This window comes from Pantherophis guttatus, chromosome 10 (assembly GCF_059756535.1).
Source record: "Pantherophis guttatus breed Tessera chromosome 10, ASM5975653v1, whole genome shotgun sequence".
NCBI lineage: Eukaryota > Metazoa > Chordata > Lepidosauria > Squamata > Colubridae > Pantherophis > Pantherophis guttatus.
In genome coordinates this window covers 707,935-730,223 of record NC_142072.1, presented here as the reverse complement: position 1 = coordinate 730,223, position 22,289 = coordinate 707,935, and the positions used below count along the sequence as shown (strand labels likewise).

The window sequence follows — 22,289 nt, the reverse complement described above, 5'->3', positions numbered from 1 at the left end:
CCAACTCAAGAAGAAAACTGGAATGTGGTCTCACTTCTGGGAATCTCCCCTCATTCAGCTCCTTTTGGATCAGAGGCCAGGAAAGCCTTAGGATTCCCCCAGAACAAGCGAACGGCCTGAAGCACAGAGCTCACCAGGCCATCTCTGGTGGACCTTGTCTGTTGTAGGCCTCCAACTCTGTGGCTGCTCCCGGTTTGTGTATTGTGCAAGTGAAAAACTTGGGATCCTCTTACAAGCTGTGGCTGAAGGACCCCCAAGCGCATTGCGGCAAGACAGCCACCCTCAGAAACGGGCTAAGGAAACCTGGGCTGAAACTTTTCTCACAAGTTCTTAAAGAGGTTCTTAAAATGGGGGCGGGCAGGAGGCCTTCCTTTATATGGATGGGGAGCCAAACTCTGAGATACAAATGAAGTCTGGGATATAAAGGCAGAAGATCTGTGTGTGTGTGTGTGTGTGTGTGCTTAAGGCAGGAGAAAGGTGTGCTTGCTTGTCTTGTTGATCTCTCCTTGGGATTTTCATTCGGCTGCCCTTCGAGGGCTTAGCAGGCTGAATCACAGGAGCATCTTTAAATAGGCACAGGTAAGTCTTCCAGGCCACTCTGCTATTAAAATATTACAGATTATCTCCTGCTTCACCACCCGGCCCCTTTGCCTTTCCGGGCCCTGCTCCTCTGCCTGCTGTGAGTCAGGGCCTTTTTTAGGCCTGCAACATGGGGGCCCTTGTGAGTCTCTTGGGGGTTCAGGGGCCAAGGGGGAAGGAGAGAGAGGGCAACTGGGGCAGGGCGGACTTATTTTGGGAAGCGAGGAGGAGGAGGAGGACGACGCGGCAGGAACTGGCTCCTCAAGGAAAGAGGCCCTTCCTGCCCTCTGCTGACGGGGGAAGGGGGCTGAGCTGTCCAAGAGTCTGCAGGCAGCCGGACCACCCTTCCTGCAAAACGCCAGGCTGACCCTCCTGGCCTTTTCCATCATGCTTCTCTTGGCGGCCACAGCACTCTGGCTTGGTGGCTCCTGCAGAGGGGGAGGAAGGAGCCCCCACAGGCTCACCAGTCAGCTGCTCTCTCCGTGGGCTTGCTCATTAGCCAGGAGCCCCCCAAGGACAAGCAAGGGAAGATGTGGATGGCTTCCCAGGAAAGCAGCTGCTTTCCAGGCATTGGAAAGGGGGTGGAGGGCTGAGCCCCTAAAGCCTGGCTGGCACCCTCCTCTGCGCCCTCAGGGCCCCTCACCCCAAGGGCCAGAAAGGCAATGGGGTCTCTTTGTTCTCTGGGGTGGAGCTCCCAGGCGAGGGGCTCTTCTCACCTGAATCCCTTATGCCAACGAGGCAAACATTGGAGGGGGTCACTCCGGCTCTTCCCGACGCTCGGAGGCCCCTTTTGCCCTCCTCTGCCCCGTCCCCAGAGGGTCGCTGGCGGGGCTGAACAGGGAGGGAGCAGAGCCTTGCCGGGCTCCCAAGATCGTCGGGACCCGAAGGCTGCCTGAGCGAGGAGGGTCCCCTTCAGCTCCGCTCCCCCTCCGCTGCCAACCCAAGTGGACCTTTAACCCCTGGATTAACTCCCCAACCCCGCACCTCGGAGCCCCTCCGCACCCCGCTTCCTCCTCCTCCTCCTCCCCCCCGGCAGCCCCTCCGCGGTGAACCGCCAGGCGGGAGAAGAGCCGGACCGGCGGGGCGCCCGGGGGAGCCGGCAGCGAGCGGGTTAAACGGCTCCCCGCCCCGAGAGGCTGGTCCGGGGAAGGCGCCGCGCCGAGAAAGTCTCCGGGCACTCACTCCGGGCTGAGCCGGGCGGCGAGCGGAGGTCCCGATGGAAGCCGGGCAAGATCCCCCGCCGGCGGCGTGAGCGTGAGCTCCTCTTCGGAGCGCCGCCGCCCGGGAGAAGCCCCTCGACCCCGCCGGTGGAGGAGGCGGCGGCAGCGGCGACCTTCCCGGGAAAGTCTCAACCGTGAGCATCTGCTGCCCGCGACACGGCCGGGATGGGAGGGGGGGGGTCCGTTGCTTGGCGGAGGAGGGGGCCAAGAGGGCGCTTCCCCTGAGTAAAGGGAAGCCCTTCCAGGTGGCTTTGTGGGAGCCGAGCACATCAGTGCCAAGAGAGACTAAAAAGAATCTCTGAGCATGTACCAAGTGCTTTTCCTTCACCACTTGAAAGTTGCCAGGGGTTTGGAGATCAAGGCATGGAGGGGGGCTTCCCCGCCCACTCTTGATCTTACTCTCACAACAGTTCTGTGATGTGGGGGTGGCGGTTGTCCCAGGGATCCAGTAAATCCCCTGCCGGGGGGGGGGCGCGGGCTTGGGAGGGCACATTCCCCTCCTCCAAAGGCATTTACGGGCTTCCTGGATCCTGCCTGAATAAATGCGGAGGGGGTCCCAGCCTGCCAGGCAATGTTTTGCCCTCTGCCCAGGTAACAACTCCAGCTTGGCTGTTTGCTTGCTTGGCACGGAGGAAAGACACTCTGCATATTCCCAGAGGCTGGCTGCAAAAGATTCCAAATGCACTAGCACTCTTTTTCAGGAACTGTGGGGGGGGGAGATTGGCAAAGGTGGGGGGCACACAAGACCTCCCTAGGCAGAGAGAAGACCCTCCTAGTCTATATTGCTCAAGAGTCTCCAACTTTATCAACTTTAAGACTTGTGGGCTTCAACTCCCAGAATTCCCCACCAGCACAGCTGGCTGGGGAGTTCTGGGAGTTGAAGTCCTCAGGTCTTAAAGTTGCCAAGGTTGGGAACCAGTAGTGGGTTTCAAATCCCGGCGCTACAGGTTTGCTATTGGTAGTGCACAGGCGCGCTCGCTCACTTCATGAGCACCCGGTGCTTCTGTGCATGTACAGAGCGTTTTTTTATGACATGGGGAGTGTGTGGAGCCTTCCACCGCCACCACTACCAGTTCGCGCAAACCGGAGTAACTGTTGGGAACCCCAGCTAGCTGATCCGCACCAGGCAGGAAAGAAGCGGCAACTGGCCAAGGGCAGTTTTTGTGTGGCACAAGAGGAAGCCTTCGACAGCCCAGGCTCTCCGCTGGGTCTTTGGGGAGCCTGGCTAGCCGGAGTCCCCAGCCCTCTTTGAGAACCCCACAAGAGAAGGGCACGAGAGAGATGCCCCGCTTGGGAGAGAGGGAGTTCAGTTCCCTTTGACTTTGGATTCCCTTAACTTCTGAGGTTAGTGGGACCACCAAGGCGGAAGCTGGATCCAGCCCCCATTCTGGTTCTTGGTCCCCCTCCAGCACCCAAACTGACTGGCCCATGGGGCTCCGGCAGGCCAAACCATCCGCTCCAGCTTGCGCACCTGCCTGGACCCCCAACCCCAATCAGGAAGCTCCCTCCCAGGTCAGGAAATTTGGGGGGGGGGTGTTTCCAGACAAGGAGATGAGGCACAAGACAGGCAACCCCCAAGTGGCCAGCTTTCCCTTGTGGCTCTTGCCCCCCACGCTGGCTGTGGGTCAACGGAGACTTCCACCCAGTCTTTCCATGTCATCCTGGAGAAAATGCAGGGAGGGGAAACGGGATATTTCCAGCAGAAGGAGCAGGAAGGCAGCCCCCTCCTCCTCCTCTGCCCCTCCTGAATCTATTTCTATTTTCATCTTTACTGACTTGCTGCGCGGATAACAAAATTGTGCTGATAACCTCAACAAATAATGGAGTTTCTGGCGATAATGAAATCAGTCTAAATGCAATTTTGAAATCACAGGGCACATGGCGGGAGGGAGCCGAGCAGCCGTTTCTTCCTGCCTGGTTCCAGCCGTGCCGCCTGCCCTGCCATATGCCTTACGGGGATGGACACCTGGACCACTTTCTACTTCTCTTCCAACCTGGCCTTGGGGCGAAGGTGACAGGGTGGGGGTGGGTAGCCTTGCTGGCCCTTTCTTCGCTTTTAATGCCACCAGCTGGGGTGGAGTGGCCCTTGTGTCAGAGCCTTTTCTGGAGTGGATCCCTGTCTGTGAAGTTCCTTTACGACAGGGGTCTCCAAGGTTGGCCAGTTTAAGACTTGTGGACTTCAACTCCCAGAATTCCCCAGCCAGGACATGCTGGCTAGGGGATTCTGGGAGTAGAAGTCCTTAAGTCTTAAAGTGGCCAAATTTGGTGACTCTTCCTTTTGCCTCTCTTTGTGGGCCTTCTGTAGTCTTCATTCCAAGCAGCATTTGGGTTTTATTGTCTTTCTAGGAAAGATTTTACCTGTTAGCGCTACCTTACTGATGTTTTATTTACTTGAACTTACTTACCCATTTCATATTGTGTTTATACTTGACCTTTCCAAAATATGATATAACCTGCTGGATGAGGCTTTTATTTGGAGAAACAGGCGAGGCAAGGATTTAATGCTAATAATCCTTTTTGATAGTAATAATAAGAGCAGTTAGGGGATCTAGCAGGAGACGCCGAGGCTTCCAAAACATAGTAGAGACACAACTGGAAGGGCTACATAATCGTTTTAGCTGCAAAGGGCAGATTAGCTGTCCGAATGACCCGAGTGCAGGATTAAAACTCTCCTCGCCCCAATGGTGGCTATTTGTGTGTTTCTCTGATTGATCTCCTGGCGTGGCTCCAGGGCTCGACATCTCTCCTCCCAGTGCCGTCCCAGCAAGATCCCCAGGAAGGGGTTGACTTGTGGTTTCCAGACTGCTTGTATTTTAGCTGAAATCAATGAAAACTCCATGAAGCCGGCAATGGCTGGAGCGCATGCCTGGACTCTCAGTGATCACACAACACAGTTAACTTGAGGGATTTAACGGTTCAGAGAGCACCAAGGACCCTTCATTTCAACCCTGAGCTACAATATTCTGCTTTATGGTTACTGTATGGTTACTGTATTAGCTCACTTGCTGGACATGCCTTGTAAGCGAATCATGCGCTAACTGGCTCACAGACTTCAGCAGCCACACACAAACATCTAACTGTGGTTAAGACTGAGGAAGCCCAGTGTTTTGCACAAAGTCACTCAGCTTGAACAGATGCGGGTAAACCTGTGGTGTGAATGTTTGCTGAAGGACCCACCCAGGTCTGGAGAAGGCCGAGGTGCCGCCAGCCACGGCGGCAAAACGTGGCCCACAGACCTCAAGCACAGGCCTGGGGACAATGGGTACGTGCCCACTTCAAGGCCTTGGGTTCAGCTAAAGGAGGAACGGTGCTCAGTGGCTGAATGTCTGCCTCGGTTCCCCTGCATGTAGTAGTGAGACCTTCGTGTACTCAGATGATCTGAATCTCTAAAGATAATCTTATTTGAGTTGACAAAGTTCAACAAAACTATTCTGCAGAGAGCCAGAGATTCAAACAGGTTCATCTTAAATCATCGCTCCCTCCCCGATGGAAGAGGAAGGCTGCCCACTCTGCCGTAGCCTGAAAGGCTAAAACTCCCGCCTCGGAGCCAGCTGAGCAGCCAGGAACAATTAGCCCATCGATTAACGAAGGCAGTTCATCGAGCCCTCCCCTCCCCCGGGCGCCACAAGAGGAGCACCAGCCAGCCTGGGCGCATGGTCAAGCTCGGGCCTGCAGAAACGCCCAGACGTGGTTATTTAGCCAGACCGTAGATTAGCCGGGAGCTGCTCGTCAGACCCACCCAAACACCTCCAGGATGAAAAGCCCTGACACAGGGAACTGGCGGCTTGCCAGGGATTGTGGGGTCTGGGGAACGGAGAGCAGCCTCCTCCTCTGCCTGCTCCCTGCTCCCTCCTCTGCCCGTCTGTGTCTTGGCCCAGGGCAGCTCTGAGTTTCTCCGCTCAAAAGGCACCAATAAAACCGATTCGGAACTGGCTGTCCAGATTTGTACAAATGTGAGCTCGCTCTGTGCCTAATTTTGAAACTGGAAATTTGTTTTCTTCCCTTCCGCAAGAGCCTCTTAAGAGCTGCCTAAGAAAAGGAACTCTACCTTCTGTAAGATTTTTTAATGCATTTCTGCATTTCCATCCACTTATTACAAACACCAAACATTTTCTTCCACCTGGACGGAGGAGAAAAATAGTCTTGAACATTGGCCAGCCTCCGAGGAAAGACTCCCCAGCTGCAGTTGGTGAGATGGCCAATCATCCTCATCTCTCTGATGAAGCAGCAGCAAAGCCCCACAGCACAACTTTCCCAGTCCCCCAAATCCTGGGCACACTGCTGAGATCCCACGGGAGCATTTGGGTTCTTTTGTCTGCTTCAGAAACACCTGCATTTCTGGGATATAAATAGGAAGAAGCCAGAATAATCGAATTGGGGGCCGAGCACTGACTGGCAGGTGGAGGGCAGAGAGAGGCACCTGGGGGGCTGGAGGGGAGGGGGGCACTCCCCAGCCCTTCCAGCTTTGCAAAGTGGCGTCCATGAGCTTAGGGGGTCTCTCTCCCCCAAAGGAGAGCCATCCCTCTCTCCATGTCCAGAGATAAAGCACTTCATGTATTCAATGCACAGAGGCCACCGCCATCCAGATGTGCTCTCCTCTATAACAGAGTAAGTGTTGGAAGGGACCGAACTAGTCCAACTCCCTGCTCAACTATGCCATTCCTGACAAGTGGCTATCCAGGCTCTTCTTGAAAGCCGCCAGTGATGGAGCACCCACAATTTGCGGAGGCAAGCCCTTCCACTGATAACAGAGTTGGAAGGGACTTTGGAGGTCTTCTAGTCCAACCCCCTGCTCAAGCAGGAGGCCCTAGATCATTTCAGACAAATGGCTGTCCAATCTCTTCTTGAAAACCTCCACGACCTCTGGAGGGAAGCTGTTCCGTTGGTGAATTGTCTTTGCTATTAGGAAATTTCTCTTTAGTTCTAGGTTGCTTCTCTCCTTGAAAAGTTTCCATCCTTTGCTTCTTCTCTTGCCTTCTGGCGCTTTGGAGAACAGGTTGCCCCCCTACCCCACCTCTTCTTTGGGGAAGCCCCTCAGATATTGGAAGAGTGCTATCATGTCTCCCCTGGTCCTTCTTTTCACTAGGCTGGCCATACCCAGTTCCTGCAACCGTTCTTCATCTGTTTTAGCCTCCAGTCCCCAATCATCTTGGCTGCTCTTCTCTGCACTTCTTCTAGAGCCTCAAGATCTCTACACGCAGGTTCTCCCTTCTCCTCCGCCAGTGTTTTCCACTCACTCCCCCCCCCAAAATGTCCACTGGTTGGAAGAAACTGTCTGGGAGGAACCCCGCATGTTTAAGAGGGCAGAAAATGCTCAGGATTACCAAGTGGGCGCCTAGGAACAGAGGAAGCCCCTGGCTTATTTCTGCCTCTCAGGAACTGAGGTGGCTTTCTCAGTCCAGTTTCTCTTCCTGCTTCCATGCAGACCCACCGGTCTCAGACGTGGAGACGGAAAGAGAGGAAAATCTCCAATGGGAAGGAATTCATAAAATCCAAATTGCATTTTTACAAGACACTTAGCTCGAAGGTTTTTTTTTTCCTTGTTGAATTTGCAAAAGACATTGAACCACAGAGTAAACAGAGGGTTCGTGGGTGTTGAGCCTCCTCGGAGAAGCTGAGCAATTAAGGAAGCGGCTGGGTTATCAGGTGAAGTGTGTTACGCAACCACGACAGCCTTTGTGTCCCTCCAGAGAAGCCACCAGGCATTCAAGAAAAGCATGCTGCTTCTTTCTGGGCATACACGGGGCTCCAACCTTGGCAACTTTAAGACATGTGGACTTCAACTCCCAGAATTCCCCACCAGTCAGCTCTGGAATTCTGGGAGTTGAAGTCCACAAGTCTTAAAAGTTGCCAAGTTGGAAAACCCTGATTTAAATATTCTGCAGAATTGAGGACATTCTCCGTCCGTCCTCTTCTTCCTCTCGTATGGCCACTACAAGGTCTCCCCTAGGCACATCTGCCTTCTAGCCAACATCTGCACTGTAAGTCTTCCATCGTTCTGAGCTGGCTGCCTTTTCTCGAGGGAGATCATCTTTTGTATTCTCATTTCCTAGCTTGAATTTCTGCCCTGCCTGCCTACGATGAGTGGTGACCGAGGAATTTATTCAGGACATGGAACATTTGTAAGGATGGCAGGTCCGGGCCAAGGCTGCCCACCGTTCCTTCCAGGCATCAGAGGCCGCCTGCCAGCTGCTTAGTCTGTCCAGGAGCAGGTGGGAACCGTGGCCCAGAATTGTAGTCCTAACCTCATTTGGGCCAGTAATAGAAGGAGACAATGTCCTGGAGGAGGGAGACGGCTCCTCTCTGCCCCCTTGCTCTGCCTCTAGGGCAGCCCTCCTGCGACAGCTGGGTGGGGCTCCTGGCATACGTGCCGAGCTGGCATTTTACTCAAGGCTAACAAACTGCTCCAATTTCTTTCTTTAAATTAGGCAGATGGTATCAACCCCATGATGTTAACCCCCTGGCTCAACCCCTTCAAATAAGGACTGTCCTTCCGGAAGCTGCTCCATACGCAGCTCATTCTCAACCTAAGACCACAACAGAGTCCAAAACTTTCGTTGCTAAAAAAGACATTTGTTTTCTCTCATTTTATGACGTTTCTTGCCAGAGTTGTTAAGCGAATCACTGCAGCTGTTAAGTGAGTCACACGGTTGTTAAGCGAATCTGGCTTCCCCATTGACTTTGCTTGTCAGAAGGTCGCAAAAGGGGATCACGTGACCCCGGGATGTTGCAATCGTCGCAAAAGTATGGGTCAGTTGCCCCTGTGACCCGGAGGCTGCTGCAATGGTCCTAGGTGGGAAGACCGGTCATAAGTCACTCTGTTCTGTGCCGCTGTAACTTGGAATTGTCACTAAACGAAGAGTTGCAAGGAGGGTCTGTATATTCAGAGGGTCTTGTGGCTATGCCGAGCGGGGCCTGCCTGATACCAGCGTGGGTCAACAGTTTTAAGGGGGAAGCACTGTTCCCCCTCTGTCTGCACACTTGCCTTGTCCCAGTTTTGGGAGATCTCTAAGCTCACCATGTAGGCGTCCTGGGTCAACCAACTGTGGTCAGTCTGGACTGTGGTGGACGCCAAGCTGCCTGGTTGCACAATAATTGCGTCTTCCTTAGGGCTGGGACCTGCCCCTTCCTGCACTCTGCCCCCCCCCCAAGCACCTCAGGACAATGATTAACTCTCTTTGCTTAGCTTCTCCTCCGCTTCATGAGGGCGCAGAGCAAACAGGGCCAAGGTGGCTGCTTGCTAGGGATCGGTTCCTGGGTTTTAGCCTCCGGTCGCTTGGCTTATCCTCCAGAGGTGCTGCTGTTTAGCAGAATAACATAGTTGGAAGGGGTACTGGAGGTCTTCTAGACCAGCCCCCTGCTCAAGCAGGAAAATCTACCACCATTCCAGACAAATGGCTGTCCAAACTCTTCTTGCAAACCTCCGGTGATGGAGCACCCACAACATCTGGTGGCAAGTCGTTCCACTGGTTAATTAACAGAATTGGAGGGACCTTGGAGGTCTTCTAATCCAACCTCTTGCTCAAGCACAAGATCCTAGAAGATCAAGGGTGTCCAACCTCGGAACTTTAAGCTATGCTGGCTGGGGAATTCTGGGAGTTGAAGTCCCCAAGTCTTCAAGTTCCCAGGTTGGACACCCTTACCCTATATCATATGGCTGTCCAGCCTCTTCTTGAAAACCTCCAGTGTTGGAGCACCCACAACATCTGGTGGCAAGTCGTTCCACTGGTTAATTGTTCGGAAAAACCAAAGGGTTCCCACAGTAAGTACGATTTCCACTGAAGGCCTTTGATCTCCCTTCCTTTCCGCAGCAACCCAAACTGGGGAAAACGTTGAGCCAAAGTCTTTCGGGTGGGGCTGGGCGATTACAGACGTCGAGGAAATTTTAAGTATCTGCCAGGCTCGTTTCTTATCTACCCTGACCTCATTTTACTGCTTGGACAAACAGAAAGTCCCTCTGGCAGCAGGATTTGAGCCGCTGGACTTTTCCGCCAAATGTACAGCAACACCCACCGACCCACCCACAGGCACACGTTTACTCAGCTTGCCCTGCTAGCGGCACCCAAATCTTCCTGTGGGTCCTGGATAATGCTGGGTTCTCGCCTGGATGTGCCCATAACAAGTCTTTGCCCGTTCGTCCGGCCTCCTGATCCTCCTTCTGGCCTCCTGATCCTCCGGAGATGGCTGTTCCTCCAGGGGAAGCGCGAAAGGCTCTCCCTTTCCAGGAAGACCCCCGATGGAAGTGAACCTTCCCCTTTCTTCAAAAGAGAAATGGATTTGGAAACGGGGAGGAAAATCCTTAATCTCTTCCTTCCTCCGGTGTTGTATCTCCACCCAGAATCCCTCGCTCTCACCCCCCCCCCGTTGCCCTTCTTCCTTGCACGAGGACCCGCCCCTTCCCAGCATGCCCACGGGGACTCCGAGCCACACCCTGGTCTCTTCTCAAAGCCCATGGGGCTCTACGGGACAGGAAAGAATTTGTATGACAACACCCTCGGCTGGCTGTGGGCCACAGAAGCAGCTGATGGAGACGACATTAACAGAAGAAGAGAGTTGGAAGGGACCTTGGAGGTCTTCTAGTCCAACCCCCTGCGCAAACAGCAGACCCTCTACCATTCCAGACAAATGGCTGTCCAATCTCTTCTTAAGAGCCTCCAGTGTTGGAGCACCCACAATTTCAGGAAGGAAGTTGGAGCACTAGTGAATTGTTTTAACTGTCAGAAAAGTTCTCCTTAGTTCTAGGTTGCTTCTCCCCTTGATTAGTTTCTTGTGGGATCTGTCTTTTTCCCAAGGACCCCCTCTCCTTTTTCACCCCATCCAAGCGACCTGTGTGTGCACGGCCATCTTGTTCCTTGTTTGCTGTCAACAGGATGAAGCTATATTTACCCACGGCCAAAAACATCACTGGTGAAAGAAACACGGTTGAAGGGCAAGAGAGGCCTGGAGCCCAGGGACCGTGGCAGGTGTGGCTTGGAATTTGGGGAAGACGGAGAGCGTGGTTCTCCTTCCCACATCCTGGCTGGGCTGGCAGGAGCCTGGCTGTTGCCACACCAGCCTGCTTTATTCTTTACCCTTTGGAGCCTGGCAGGGGGGCTTCTAAGAACCCTCTTAGCAGGGAGGGGGGTCCTTGTGACCTTCAGGCCCAGCCAGAAGGATTAAGCATCCCCAAAAGGTCAACATTAATTTTTCAGGAGTCATTTCTGCATAGTGAACCTGCCCTTCCTTGAGAAATGGTTTGACAGCAGCGGGGCTCCATGTTTAGAGCTTCATGCGTACGAAGCCTCCTAGGATGGGGGGGGGGAGGGGGAGGGGGGGCTGCACACGGATGCAGATTTCCGCTGTGCCCGATTGCACCATCTGCAGGGAGACGGCTGACTCTGGGGAAACCCAGCAGTGCTAAGCCTGCTGCTGGCTCAGTGTGCAGTTACGCGAGAGGAACACCCGGACAGATTCTCCGTCTGCACTCTTAAAGCTTTCAGCAGAGGACTTCCAACGTCCTCCTGCCCCTCCCACCCACAGACTGAACCCCTCGTGGGAAGCTCGGGGGTCTTCTGAGACCCCCTTTGAGCCCCATCTGACTCGGTGACCCACTTTGGAAAGCAGGAAAGCCCCTCGGCACATTTTCTGTGAATAAGGCTCTCTAATTCTGCTTTCAAGTTTCAGTCTTAGCAATAGCCCTTAAGACTTATATACCGCTTCACAGGGCTTTACAGCCCTCTCTCTCTAAGCGGTTTACGGAATCAGGCTCTTGTCCCCAACAATCTGGGTCCTCCTTTTACCCACCTCAGAAGGACGGAAGGCTGAGTCAACCTTGAGCCTGGTGAGATTTGAACTGCCAAATTGCAGGCAGCTGGCAGGCAGCAGAAGTAGCCTGCAGTACTGCACTCTGACCACTGCGCCACCGTGGCTCTTGGTTATAATGTGGCGTTTAGATAATGTAGGTGTGCCTATTGAAAAGGCAAAACAGAAAAATACCTGGTCTGAGCGAGAGTAACAAAGAATCACCACGTGGTGTGAGCCAGAAAAAACGGTTGAGCTGCCAAGGGAAGGAGAAAGGGGGGGGGACTCAAGGTGATTTCCAGTTTTGCCCCAGTTCTGGCTGCTCACGGCAACTGGTGGTCTCCCTTTTGTTCCCCTGCAGGGCCAGGGAGTGGGAAGGCTGCACAAATGAGGAGTGGACCAACTGCTTTCCTGCCTGTCCCAAGGCAGCTTTTGTCTCCTTCAAAGTCTGGACTGTACAACTTTCATCCAGGAGCTCTGATCTTCAGAACGGAGAATACAGCTGGAAGGGACCTTGGAGGTCTTCTGGTCCAAGCCGCTACTCAAGCAGGAGACCCTATACCATTTCAGTCTCTTCTTAAAAACCTCAAGCCCCCACAACTTCTGGAGGCAAGCTGTTCCACTGGCTAACTGTTCTCACTGTCAGGAAGTCTCTCTTTAATTCCAGGTTGCTTCTCTCCTTTATCAGTTTCCATCCATTGTTTCATGTGTTGCCCTCTGGTGTTTTGGAAAATAAGTTGACACTCCCCCCCCCCCTTTGTGGCAGCCCCTTAGATATGGGAACACTTATGTTACCCCCTAGTCCTTCTTTTCTCTAGACTGGCCATACCCCGTTCCTGCAACTGTTCTTCATAGGTTTTAGTCTCCAGGCTTTTAATGGACATGGTTGTCCTTTTCTGCACTTTTTCCAAAGACTCAACATCTTTTTTGTAATATGGTGATTACAAAAAAGATGTTGAGACTTTGGAAAATCCTCTTAGGGTCCTGCATTTCAACCGCAGCTCTATTTCCTCGGGTGCTTCTTCTTCCCAATTTGCTACACCAGCTCACAGGTCGCTTCCATGCATGCCCCCCCCTTTCCAATGGCCCATGTCACGTTGAGAAGAATGGGGAGGGCCCCCTCTCTCTATATGGCCCCTTCTTCCCAAAATTGCCATGCTGACAACCATGGATCGTGAGTATTCGAGTCACCAGTGCTGGTTTCATTCCTGGCAGCAATTCGGTTTCAGGCCACCGATCTAGACAGAAGAAGGGATATGCTTCCCGGGGCAGAAACAGGGTCCGGGCATGTTTGTGTGTTGCGGTAAAAATAGGGAAGAGCCTTGAGACACTTTAGTCTAGGACAATGACCCCCCTGTTCTCAGACGCTCCGGAGGACCCAAAGGCTCTTTCCCCTGCCCTGAGAAAGGACTTCTTGGCTTCCCAGCTCCCATCTGAAGCTGCACAACCATTTTCAAAGGCATGTGTGCATGTATGTAACATCAGGGTTGGAATTCATGTTCTGCCAGGAGACAGTGAGGCTGTGTCCAGCCTTCCGAAGAGAACATATGTAGCTCCAGTTGAACTGGGGGTGCTTGGTGCTCTCTCAGCTTGGTGGTTTGCTTGCAGATGTTTCATTACCATCACACCCCAACCAACACAGACAGGGGAAGCTATGGTATATCAACAGGGAACAAACTCCATAACATCTGCAAGTAAACGGAGAGGGATGGGATACTCTTGAGTAAGAACACACGTTTTCTTTACCATCCCAAATAAACATGAGGTTCCCTCAGAGTGTGACCAATTTGATGGTGGATCCATAGGACCAAGGGGGGGGGGGGTCAGGGTCTCCTCTGTGGGGGATGCAATCTGTGTTCAGGCAGATGCTGAGCAGACATTTGCCAGAAAGGTTTCAGTTTTAGTTCCCGCAGGGAACAAGCAAGGGCTGGACTTGATGGCTCCTTGCATTAAAATCATTATTTTAAGGCTCAACATCCAGGAAAGCACCATGTGTTTTCCTTGTACAAGCCCATCCCCTGGCACAGTTCCCGCCGTTCTCTGCTCTCTGGCCCATGGAGTTTCTCTGTGACTGATGCTCTGAACTCAACCATGCCGTGTGACTTTGCCAACCCGTCTCTCTTTCTCTCCCCCAGGTTTGAGAAGCCAGGAAAGGCCACGGGGTGAGAGGCCAACCCCGGAGATCAGAGGGCGATGATGGAGACCTTTCCTCATGGCAGCTCCAGGAACCTCCTTTCGGCAGCCTGCGTGGTTCTGTGGAGACCCCACACCCAGCCACGCAAAATCCTGCTGTGAGCTAGGATCCAGGAAGACGCCCCCCTCCCCCACCACCCCCCAGGATGTGCAACACCAGCCAAGCCAGCTGGAGCTGCCCTGTGGACTCCAGGATAGACCACCTCTTCCCGCCCACCTTGTACATCATCGTCATCACCCTGGGTCTGCCCACCAACTGCATGGCCCTCTGGGCGGCCTACCTGCAGGTCCGGCAAAAGAACGAGCTGGGCGTCTACCTGATGAACCTGTCCATCGCGGACCTGCTCTACATCGCCACGCTGCCCCTCTGGATCGACTACTTCCTCCACTACGACAACTGGATCCACGGGCAGGAATCCTGCAAGCTCTTCGGGTTCATCTTCTACACCAACATTTACATCAGCATCGCCTTCCTCTGCTGCATCTCGGTGGACCGCTACCTGGCCGTGGCCCATCCACTGCGCTTCGCCAAGTTCCGGAGGGTCAAGACGGCGGTGGCCGTCAGCGTGGTGGTGTGGACCATCGAGATCGGGGCCAACTCTGCCCCGCTGTTCCACGACGAGCTCTTCCACGACCGCTACAACCACACCTTCTGCTTCGAGAAGTATCCCATGGAGGAGTGGGTGGCCTGGATGAACCTCTACCGGGTCTTCCTGGGCTTCCTCTTCCCCTGGGTGCTGATGCTCTTCTCCTACCAGGGCATCCTGCGGGCCGTGCGCGGCAACGTCTCCACGGAGAAGCAGGAGAAGGCGAAGATCAAGCGCCTCTCGCTCAGCCTGATCGCCATCCTGCTCTTCTGCTTCGCCCCCTACCACCTCATCCTGCTCTCCCGCAGCACCGTCTACCTGAGCAAGCCGGGTGACTGCAGCTTTGAGGAGAAGGTCTTTGTGGCTTATCACACCTCCTTGGCCTTCACCAGCTTGAACTGCGTGGCGGACCCCATCCTCTACTGCTTTGCCAACGAAGGAGCCCGGAGCGATGTGACCAAGGCCCTCTCCACCTTGGTGCGCTTCCTCACCAGCTCCAAGCCCCAGGAGATGGCCAGCGCCTCGCTCACTCTCGACACACCTCTGTCCACCAAGAAGACCATCTTCTGCCGGCAGCCCCTGGCCTTCCCACTGCCCCCCTCCTCGCAGGCCAGCAGGTTGGGGATGGGAGACGAGGATCTCCACATGAAGATCCTGACTTTTAACCGGTGACTGTTCCTGGGAAAGCAGCCGGTCTCTGCCACGCGGCATCCAGACGATTCTTTAAGAGCCAGAAATAATATTACGACCATTTAAAACAGCCCTGTGTCTGAGCACGTTTCTGTCACATGTTCCACTGATAACAATGCCTGGCATTCGTCTAACACTTCCAAGCATACAAACCACTTCCACGCTACAGCAAGGAGAGCAATTTTCCCCTCATATTGTCAGATGGCACAGCAGCACCTCATCACTGAGGCCATGTTGTATCACATAAAGATAGGGCCCGGGGATACAGCCAAAGCTCCATCAGATTTCATGTGCTGAGGCCAGCCGGATTGTGTCCCATAATGGACACAAACAATAAAACTACCCTGATTCCCAGCGGCCTACCATGTGACACGACATCCCACAATTTACCATATAAGGTTATAAAAGCCACTTTGGCCCTATTCTCAGTCCCTTCTGCAAGTTCCCCTTCTATGAGAAAGCAGCAACGGGGTCCTGGCACTGGGCTCGCTCTTCCCCTTCATCGCTTTTGCACGGCTCCAAACCAGCCACTTCCATTAGGGCAGCCTTCCTCCATTCAATTTCCAGGTAGCCCAGTCAAAGGGCTGTTCATGACTTTGGAAGCCACCGTCCAATGGCATCTGGACAGCATCAGGGAAAGGTTTCCAAGGACGACAGAAAAATCCCCTTATCTAGAGATTAGCAGCAATAAGGCTTGAGCCACGAGTTGCCATTCACACTGGTTCCTGTGCAGCAGAGCTGGGAACTTCTTGATTTTTCTCTCTTGTCCAATTTACGCTGGCTTCTTTAAACAACCCACTTAGCTGAAACGAGCGCATGGATCAAACCAGGGCTAGCAGTTCCCAGTGCAGATGCTTCCCCAGGGCCCTTCAAACACAAAAACAATCACCCGCGTCTGTTTCTCCTTAGCCTGTTATCGTTTCCCATCTCCTAGTCAGGACAGGAAGCCGAAGACAGGGAGTTTCTGGAAGGGTGATTAACAGAACACTTTCAGAGGCCACAATTGGTTGTCCCATAATTACCGTAAGTCTCAGCCTGGCCTGATCCGTCACCCAAAGGGAAGAGCAGGAGGAACCAGTCTTCCTCCCAGAAGGCGGCAGCTCTCAGTGGGTACTCCTTTCTAAAACAGGAGAATTTGGAATTGCTTCCAATTGTGCAGAAAGAGACTAATGCATGTTCGCATCTGTAGGCTTTTCGGTCTGGGTGGGACCCTCGATTCCAGTCTGCCTGAGAAGTCAGCTGACCTGCTTTCATGGCTCCCTGTTACATTCACAGCTGGATTATTTAAGAACTCATGAAAGGGTGGACTTTTAATTATCCCTTCAATGCATGTTTATGAATGAGCGTGGGATGGATATTAATCTATGTCAGCAGAGATGAGGTAAGAATAGTATTTCTTCCCCCAGAATAGCTAAATTTACCGCATATATGTAGTGTTACATTCTGTGAATCAGCCCTTTGTATGGGACAAGATATAAGGCATGTCAGCCGCTTCCAAAAATTCTCCTGATCCAAAATCAATGTGGACTTCTGGCAAGTTACCCCACGGATGACTCTCTCTTCCAGGAATGCATGACAAAGAAAGATTAGCATCAATAACATTCCAAGATGAGAACAGCCTAATCTTAGCCTTACTGAGGGACACTGGACAGAGAGGCTTCCTGGGAATAAACACGAGAGGCCAAAGGTGAGGCCAGTGGACAGAGCTCTGCAGAGGAGGAGAGGAGGCATCCCTCAATCTCAGCCATGCCTTGCCTTGGGATCTGGTAGCCTAAAACATGCCCGCCCCCACAGGGACAAGAAGGGAGCGCCATCACTACTGGCGAAGGAGGGTTTACCCTCCTCCCTGAAATCTCCAATCTTGCAGCTCCCCAGATGTTCTGAGGGCGAATGTCAGAAAGGCTGTTTATTTAGCTTTCTCTCTCTTGGCTGGATCCTCCGGCTGCAGGAATGTCGATAAGAGGACACAGTCGCCTGCGTGAGGGGCAGAGCAAAGGAAGGTCGGTCCTTTTGACTTTCCCAGGGTTGGGACCTGAAACGCCTCATTTCAACTTTAACTCTGGCATGTCCCAAAGGTGCTTTTCCAAAAGGCAACTGGACTTTCTTTTGGGGGGGGGTGTTTCTTGAAAACATTTTGCTTCTCATCCAAGAAGTTTCTTCAGTTCTTTAGAAGTGAAACGTTTTCAAGGAAAAAAAACAAGGAAGTCCAGATGCCTTTTGGAAAAGCACCTTTGGGACAACCATGACCTGGATGACTGAGAATCTCCAGACATTTTACTCCAGATGGGCTGTGGTGCACACAGGATGTAATAAATTCCCCAGACCCTTTCAACAAAGGGAGTCGTGTTTGAAGTCCTGGGTGTTTGGCAGTCTTGGAACTAACCTGCCGGAGGGTTTCCTTTTCTGCTTGGTGGTTTCGCTTGGCAGCTGCACCCTCCGAGGGTGCCAATTAGTTCTTCTGGCAAAGAAGGTGGCAGCACCTAAAAAGGGCAGAGAGAAAATGGATTTAACATTGGGATGCCCTGACCCTTCTTTCTCCCCTAACCACCTGCAATCTGCATTCACAGGGTCTGGGGTGACCCCATGGGGAGAGACGAGCATGTGGTCAGTCTCCTGGCCAGAAAATGCCTGCCGCAGGGCTCTTCCTAGGACCTAAAGCTGCAAAGTCGACCCAAAGTCGAGGCACCACCCATCTCCACGCCTCATTTACTCAGCCGGGCCTTTATTCTCGCTTCATTGCTTTCCTGAGCACGTGGAGTTACTCAGCCGGAAGTTAAACTTCCTGCCAGGTAACGGGGGATATCCTCCTTTCATGAACGGAACCCCAACCCCAAGACCAGCCCATTTCAATGAACCTTCGTAGCTCAGGGTTGAGCTTGCTGGGGTCCTTGGTGCCCTCCGAGCTTGGTGCGCTTTTTTGCAGACGTTTCATGACCCAGCTAGGTAATGTCATCAGCGCACTCCGAGGTTGGCTGTCTGGGCACTGATTGCCTAGTTGGTCATGAAACGTCTGGGGGACCGCGGCTCCTGGCCCAGGATGATGGGCCTTGGAGTCCCGCCTCCTGCAGTAGGCTGGCCGCTCTTCTCCGGCCCTCCACCACAAACCCAAAGCTTTACCCGGGGGGGGGGGCGGAGGAGGCTTCTCGGGGTCCTCCCGGAGGCAAATAAAACAGGAGGGCGCCCGCGGGCGGTCCGCTTTACTGCGTATCTCTATGGTCCGCCAGCCAAGGGCCACCCGGCCCGACCTCCCCGCCGTCTCTATGACGGGTGGTTTCCGGCTTACACCGGAAGCGAGCAGGCACCCTTTCCCCTCCGGTATGGAAGTTGAGGGAGAGGCAAGGAAAACTCGACACGCACGCACACTACCTGCCTCGACGCTTGAACGGACGCCATAATTTATAAATTCATGATTAAACGAAGCACCTGGGCACAGGCTCCGCGCCTCACGCTGCTGCCGCGTCCGGAGGGAGTGTGGGAGGGGCACATTTGCATATTCATGAGGTGTATTTTGCATACGCGGGGCGGAGCCAGAGGCCTACGCAAAGGGCGGGGCGCGGGGAGCGTGCCGGAGTCAGCGGGCTCGACGTTGGCGGGCCGCTCCGCGCGGGGCCCGCTGGGAGCGCGAGGATGGTGGCCGGCGCCTTCCCCATCGCCAAGTTGCTCTACCTGGGCGTCCGGCAGCTCTCGAAGCCCCTGGCGGCGCGCATCAAGGACGGGGCCCGCGCCAGCCCCTTCTTCCGCCAGTATATCTGCGGTCCCCCCGCGCAGCGTGAGTAAGCGGCTCCGGAGCAGCCCGCCGCGCGCGGCCGGCCAATGGGAAGCGGGAGGGGGCGGGGCCCGCGGCGGGGGCGGCCAATGGGGCGGGCGGGTCGGGGCGCGCAGGCGCCGAGCGAGGAAGGTGACTTTGCGGCGGCACGCGGGGCGGCCGTCGAGCCTCCAGCCCCAGGAGCGGTCTACCTGGACGGGCGGCGGGCGGCGCTGCAAATGGGTCCCGGCGTCTCGGCTCAGGGACGCTTAGCGCGTCCGACGAAGGTGGCGCTGAAGTGCCTGGGCCGGGTTTGGGCGCCCGCGCCCGTCTCGGGGGTGCCAGGGCGGCGGCGGGGGGGGAGGCGGCGGGCCCGGCCGGTGCAGAGGAGGGGTCTGCCCTGCCCCCCTGCGGCCCCGCTCCCGCTCCGTTGCGTGCCGGCTGACCCCCCCCTTCCCTTCCCTTCCCTTGCAGTCTACCACTGGGTGGAGATGCGGGCCAAGATGCGCATCATGGGCTTCCGGGGCGCCGCCATCAAGCCGCTGAACGAGGAGGCGGCGGCGGAGCTGGGCGCCGAGCTGCTGGGCGAGGCCATCGTCTTCGGGGTGGGCGGGCTGTGCATCTTCCTGGAGTACTCCCGCCAGAGCAGCAACGCCAAGAAGAAGGAGGAGGAGCTGAGCTGCACCCTGCTGGGCCTGCAGGAGCAGGTGGCCGAGCTCGGCTTGGCTCTGGAGGCCTTGGACGCCCGGCTGCGCGAGACGAACCGGGTGCTGGTGGAGGTCTCCGCCGCCGCCCCCCCCAAGAAGCCGCCGCCTGCCCCCCTCGGGGCGCTCCCGGGGGGATCGGGATCCGGGCCGCCGGGGGAGCGGTCGGCGCGGGAAGGTTAGGATTCGGGGGGCTGAGATGCAGGTCCCAACGGAGCGGCCTGGCCTTTTCCTCGAGTGTAAATACCGGATCAATTAAAAGAGCCAGAGAAAGACCCGGTCCCTTCCTTCCGTCGGCGCCGGGGACGACCTGCGATGGCTCCGGCCCCTCCTCGCTTTCCCAGGACAAAGAGGCGCCTTCGGTTGCAGCCCCAGGACAGAGCTGCGCTTTTCGGAGGGAAGGCAGCATTTCAGCTCTCCTGGGCAGGGAAGTGGATTTATCAGGAAGCAGGCCGGAGATTTGGAAAGCAGATGAGGATGCATCAACATTAGCAACCCCACAGATCAGGTCTTTCTCGACCGGGACAATTTTGAAGAAGCGGGGGCTTCAACTCCCAGAATTCCCTAGTCAGCGTGAGAAATGCCACCATAGTTCGGCTTCTTGCATAGATGTCCTTCCATGGTGTCTCGGTGTATAGGTAGTCCTCAATTTACAACCACACGTTGGGACCAGAGTTTCCATCCCTAAGCAAGGGGTTGAGTTGCATCTGATTTTACAACCTTTTTTGCCACAGCTGTTAAGTGAATCTTGTTGTCATTAAGCAAATCTGGCTTCCTCCAATGACTGGTTGTGGGAAGGTTGCAGATTTTAATCAGGTGATCCTGGATACTGCAATACATGCCAGTTGCCAAACGCTTGGCTTTTGATCACGTGACCATGGTGCTGCTATTGGTCATAAGTGTGAGGATTAGGCATAAATCACACTTTTCTGGACCATCTTAACTTCAGACTTCACTAAATGAATGGTTGTAAATTGAGGATTACCAGCACCCATTGCCACTATAGCCGAGTCCATCAGATAGTTGATGATTGTTCCTTGTTCTTAAATTCTTGTGGCAGCAACATTTCCTGTCAGTCCATAGCATTTGGAGGTCCAAAGCTTCAGTATCCCTCACCATTCATTAGCTGTGCTGGCTGGGGCTGCTGGGAGTTGTGGTACATTCAGCATCTTGTTCAGTTTTTAGCAGAGGTCTCCAACCTTGGCAACTTTAAGACTTGTGGACTTCAGGTTCCAGAATTCCCCCAACCAGTCCACAAGTTTTAAAGTTGCCAAGGTTGGGCATCCCTGGTTTATAGAGTTTGTGGCTGGATTTATTAAAACATTTAAATAACCTTCCATCGTATAACCAATTCTGGACAGTTCCCAATCAAACCCAGATGTCTTCCTGGGCTCCATATTTTCCATCCTTACCAGTTTAAGGATTTGATTGTTTTTATCATGACTTCCAACCAAAATGCAGGGGAGCTGCAGCGGTGACCAAACCCATCCAAGAGACTTTTTCAGGGTCGGGAAGAGCCCGACAATCTTCTTTGCTTCTGACTTTAGCCGAAAAGCTCCAGGGCAGTGGGAAAAGGTGTTCCCACTCAGGTTACAACAACAGGAACAGACACCGTCCCCACCTTTAATTTGGTTATTTAACCAGGAGGGGTCACCTGGAACAACTGCTTTGAGAAAGGACCCAGGCCACAGATGTGTCTTCAGAAGGCATGCTTGGATTCAGAAGGTACTCTAAGCAGCCCTGCTTTTTAAAGCTATGAATGTGTCTTTAATACCAAACTCTTAAAAAACTTTGCTTTCTCTTGCTATGAAAAATCTTTAAAGTACTTCCCTCATGCTAAAGAAATCAGCCCCCCCCCCTTTTGAGTTGCTCTGCTAATAATTCCTGAGGCTTTATGATAGCAAAGCAGCCTAGTGAAGTTTAAAAATGGCATTGTTCTTTTACAAGTCACTCAAACACCGTTATACCTGGATGCTGCAACTATGGATCCCGTGAATTGAGTAGCCTTTAAGTACCAAAGGACACAGGGAGCAACCCTGGGTTAAAGGATTGAAAGTTCAAAACTGATGCTTTGTGTTGCATCAGAAATTGATGGGAGTGGTGCGGATGGATTAAATCTCACCTGCCAGCAGCTGCATTTTTGAGTCCTCAAAGGCAGGTCCCCTATGGAGCCTGCTACAGTATTTTATCTTGGAGGTGAAGAGGGCCTGCCTCACTCTGGGTGAGCCTAAGGTGGCACTGTGGATTAGCTGCCATTTTAATAAGTCTGTGCCCCCTTTACTTGGCAATAACCAATAGCCCAAATCTTATGCAACCCTGTTATCACGAAGATTCACACCTGTGATTGCAATAACCTGCTGTAATTGCTATTTGCAAAAATATTCTGATTTAAGAGCTCTAAAATAAGGTCTTAAAGAGCAGTTCTATTGCTTCTGTTTAAAGGGGGGAGGGGTGTCTCCAAACCTGGCCACTTTTAAGACTTGTGGATTTCAAGCAGCCATGCAGGCTGGGGAATTCTGGGAGGTGAAGCCCACAAGTCTTAAAGAGGCCAGGTTTGGAGACCCCTGGCTTAAGGGGCAGAAATAAGAATCTACAGAGACTGGTGATTGTAAAATCAGGTGCAGGCATGTGGGGGCTTTGACTTAAGACTGTCATGATTTTACAATGGAAATTCCAAGCTCATGGTCGCTGGTCGAGGTCTGCCTGTATATTGTGAACAAAGCCTGTAATGCTGCCCCCCCTCCTCACAACCCCCCCCCATGCCCTTCAATCCTGCCCCCGATGGGTGTAG

At 53.8% G+C, this 22,289-nt stretch overlaps 3 protein-coding genes across 5 annotated transcripts; 2 read left to right on the top strand and 1 right to left on the bottom strand.

The window, feature by feature from the left end:
• Positions 1 to 1,598: 1,598 nt before the first annotated feature.
• On the top strand, positions 1,599 to 15,119 carry GPR4 (G protein-coupled receptor 4). 3 transcript variants are annotated; one of them, XM_087876228.1, is made up of 3 exons: positions 1,760 to 1,933; positions 11,941 to 12,188; positions 13,715 to 15,119. In XM_087876228.1, the coding sequence occupies exon 3, from the start codon at positions 13,919 to 13,921 to the stop codon at positions 15,029 to 15,031; it is 1,113 nt and encodes a 370-aa protein (XP_087732354.1). In that variant the 5' UTR covers positions 1,760 to 1,933; positions 11,941 to 12,188; positions 13,715 to 13,918; the 3' UTR covers positions 15,032 to 15,119. The 3 variants fall into 3 exon arrangements, with proteins under 3 accessions (XP_034294150.1, XP_087732354.1, XP_087732355.1); XM_034438259.3 differs by lacking the exon at positions 11,941 to 12,188 and having other exon boundaries at positions 1,599 to 1,933; XM_087876229.1 differs by lacking the exon at positions 1,760 to 1,933 and having other exon boundaries at positions 9,982 to 12,188.
• Positions 15,120 to 15,905: 786 nt separating this feature from the next.
• LOC148112329 (uncharacterized) lies at positions 15,906 to 18,563 on the bottom strand. Its single transcript, XM_087876231.1, has 3 exons — positions 18,416 to 18,563; positions 17,433 to 17,529; positions 15,906 to 16,169 (listed from the first exon to the last, which is right to left on the bottom strand). The coding sequence occupies exons 1-3, from the start codon at positions 18,561 to 18,563 to the stop codon at positions 16,040 to 16,042; spliced, it is 375 nt and encodes a 124-aa protein (XP_087732357.1). The 3' UTR covers positions 15,906 to 16,039.
• Positions 18,564 to 18,628: 65 nt separating this feature from the next.
• Positions 18,629 to 21,901, top strand: OPA3 (outer mitochondrial membrane lipid metabolism regulator OPA3). The gene is made up of 2 exons (XM_034438261.3): positions 18,629 to 18,818; positions 19,269 to 21,901. Exons 1-2 carry the CDS (start codon positions 18,677 to 18,679, stop codon positions 19,679 to 19,681), a joined length of 555 nt encoding a protein of 184 aa, XP_034294152.2. The 5' UTR covers positions 18,629 to 18,676; the 3' UTR covers positions 19,682 to 21,901.
• Positions 21,902 to 22,289: the final 388 nt, after the last annotated feature.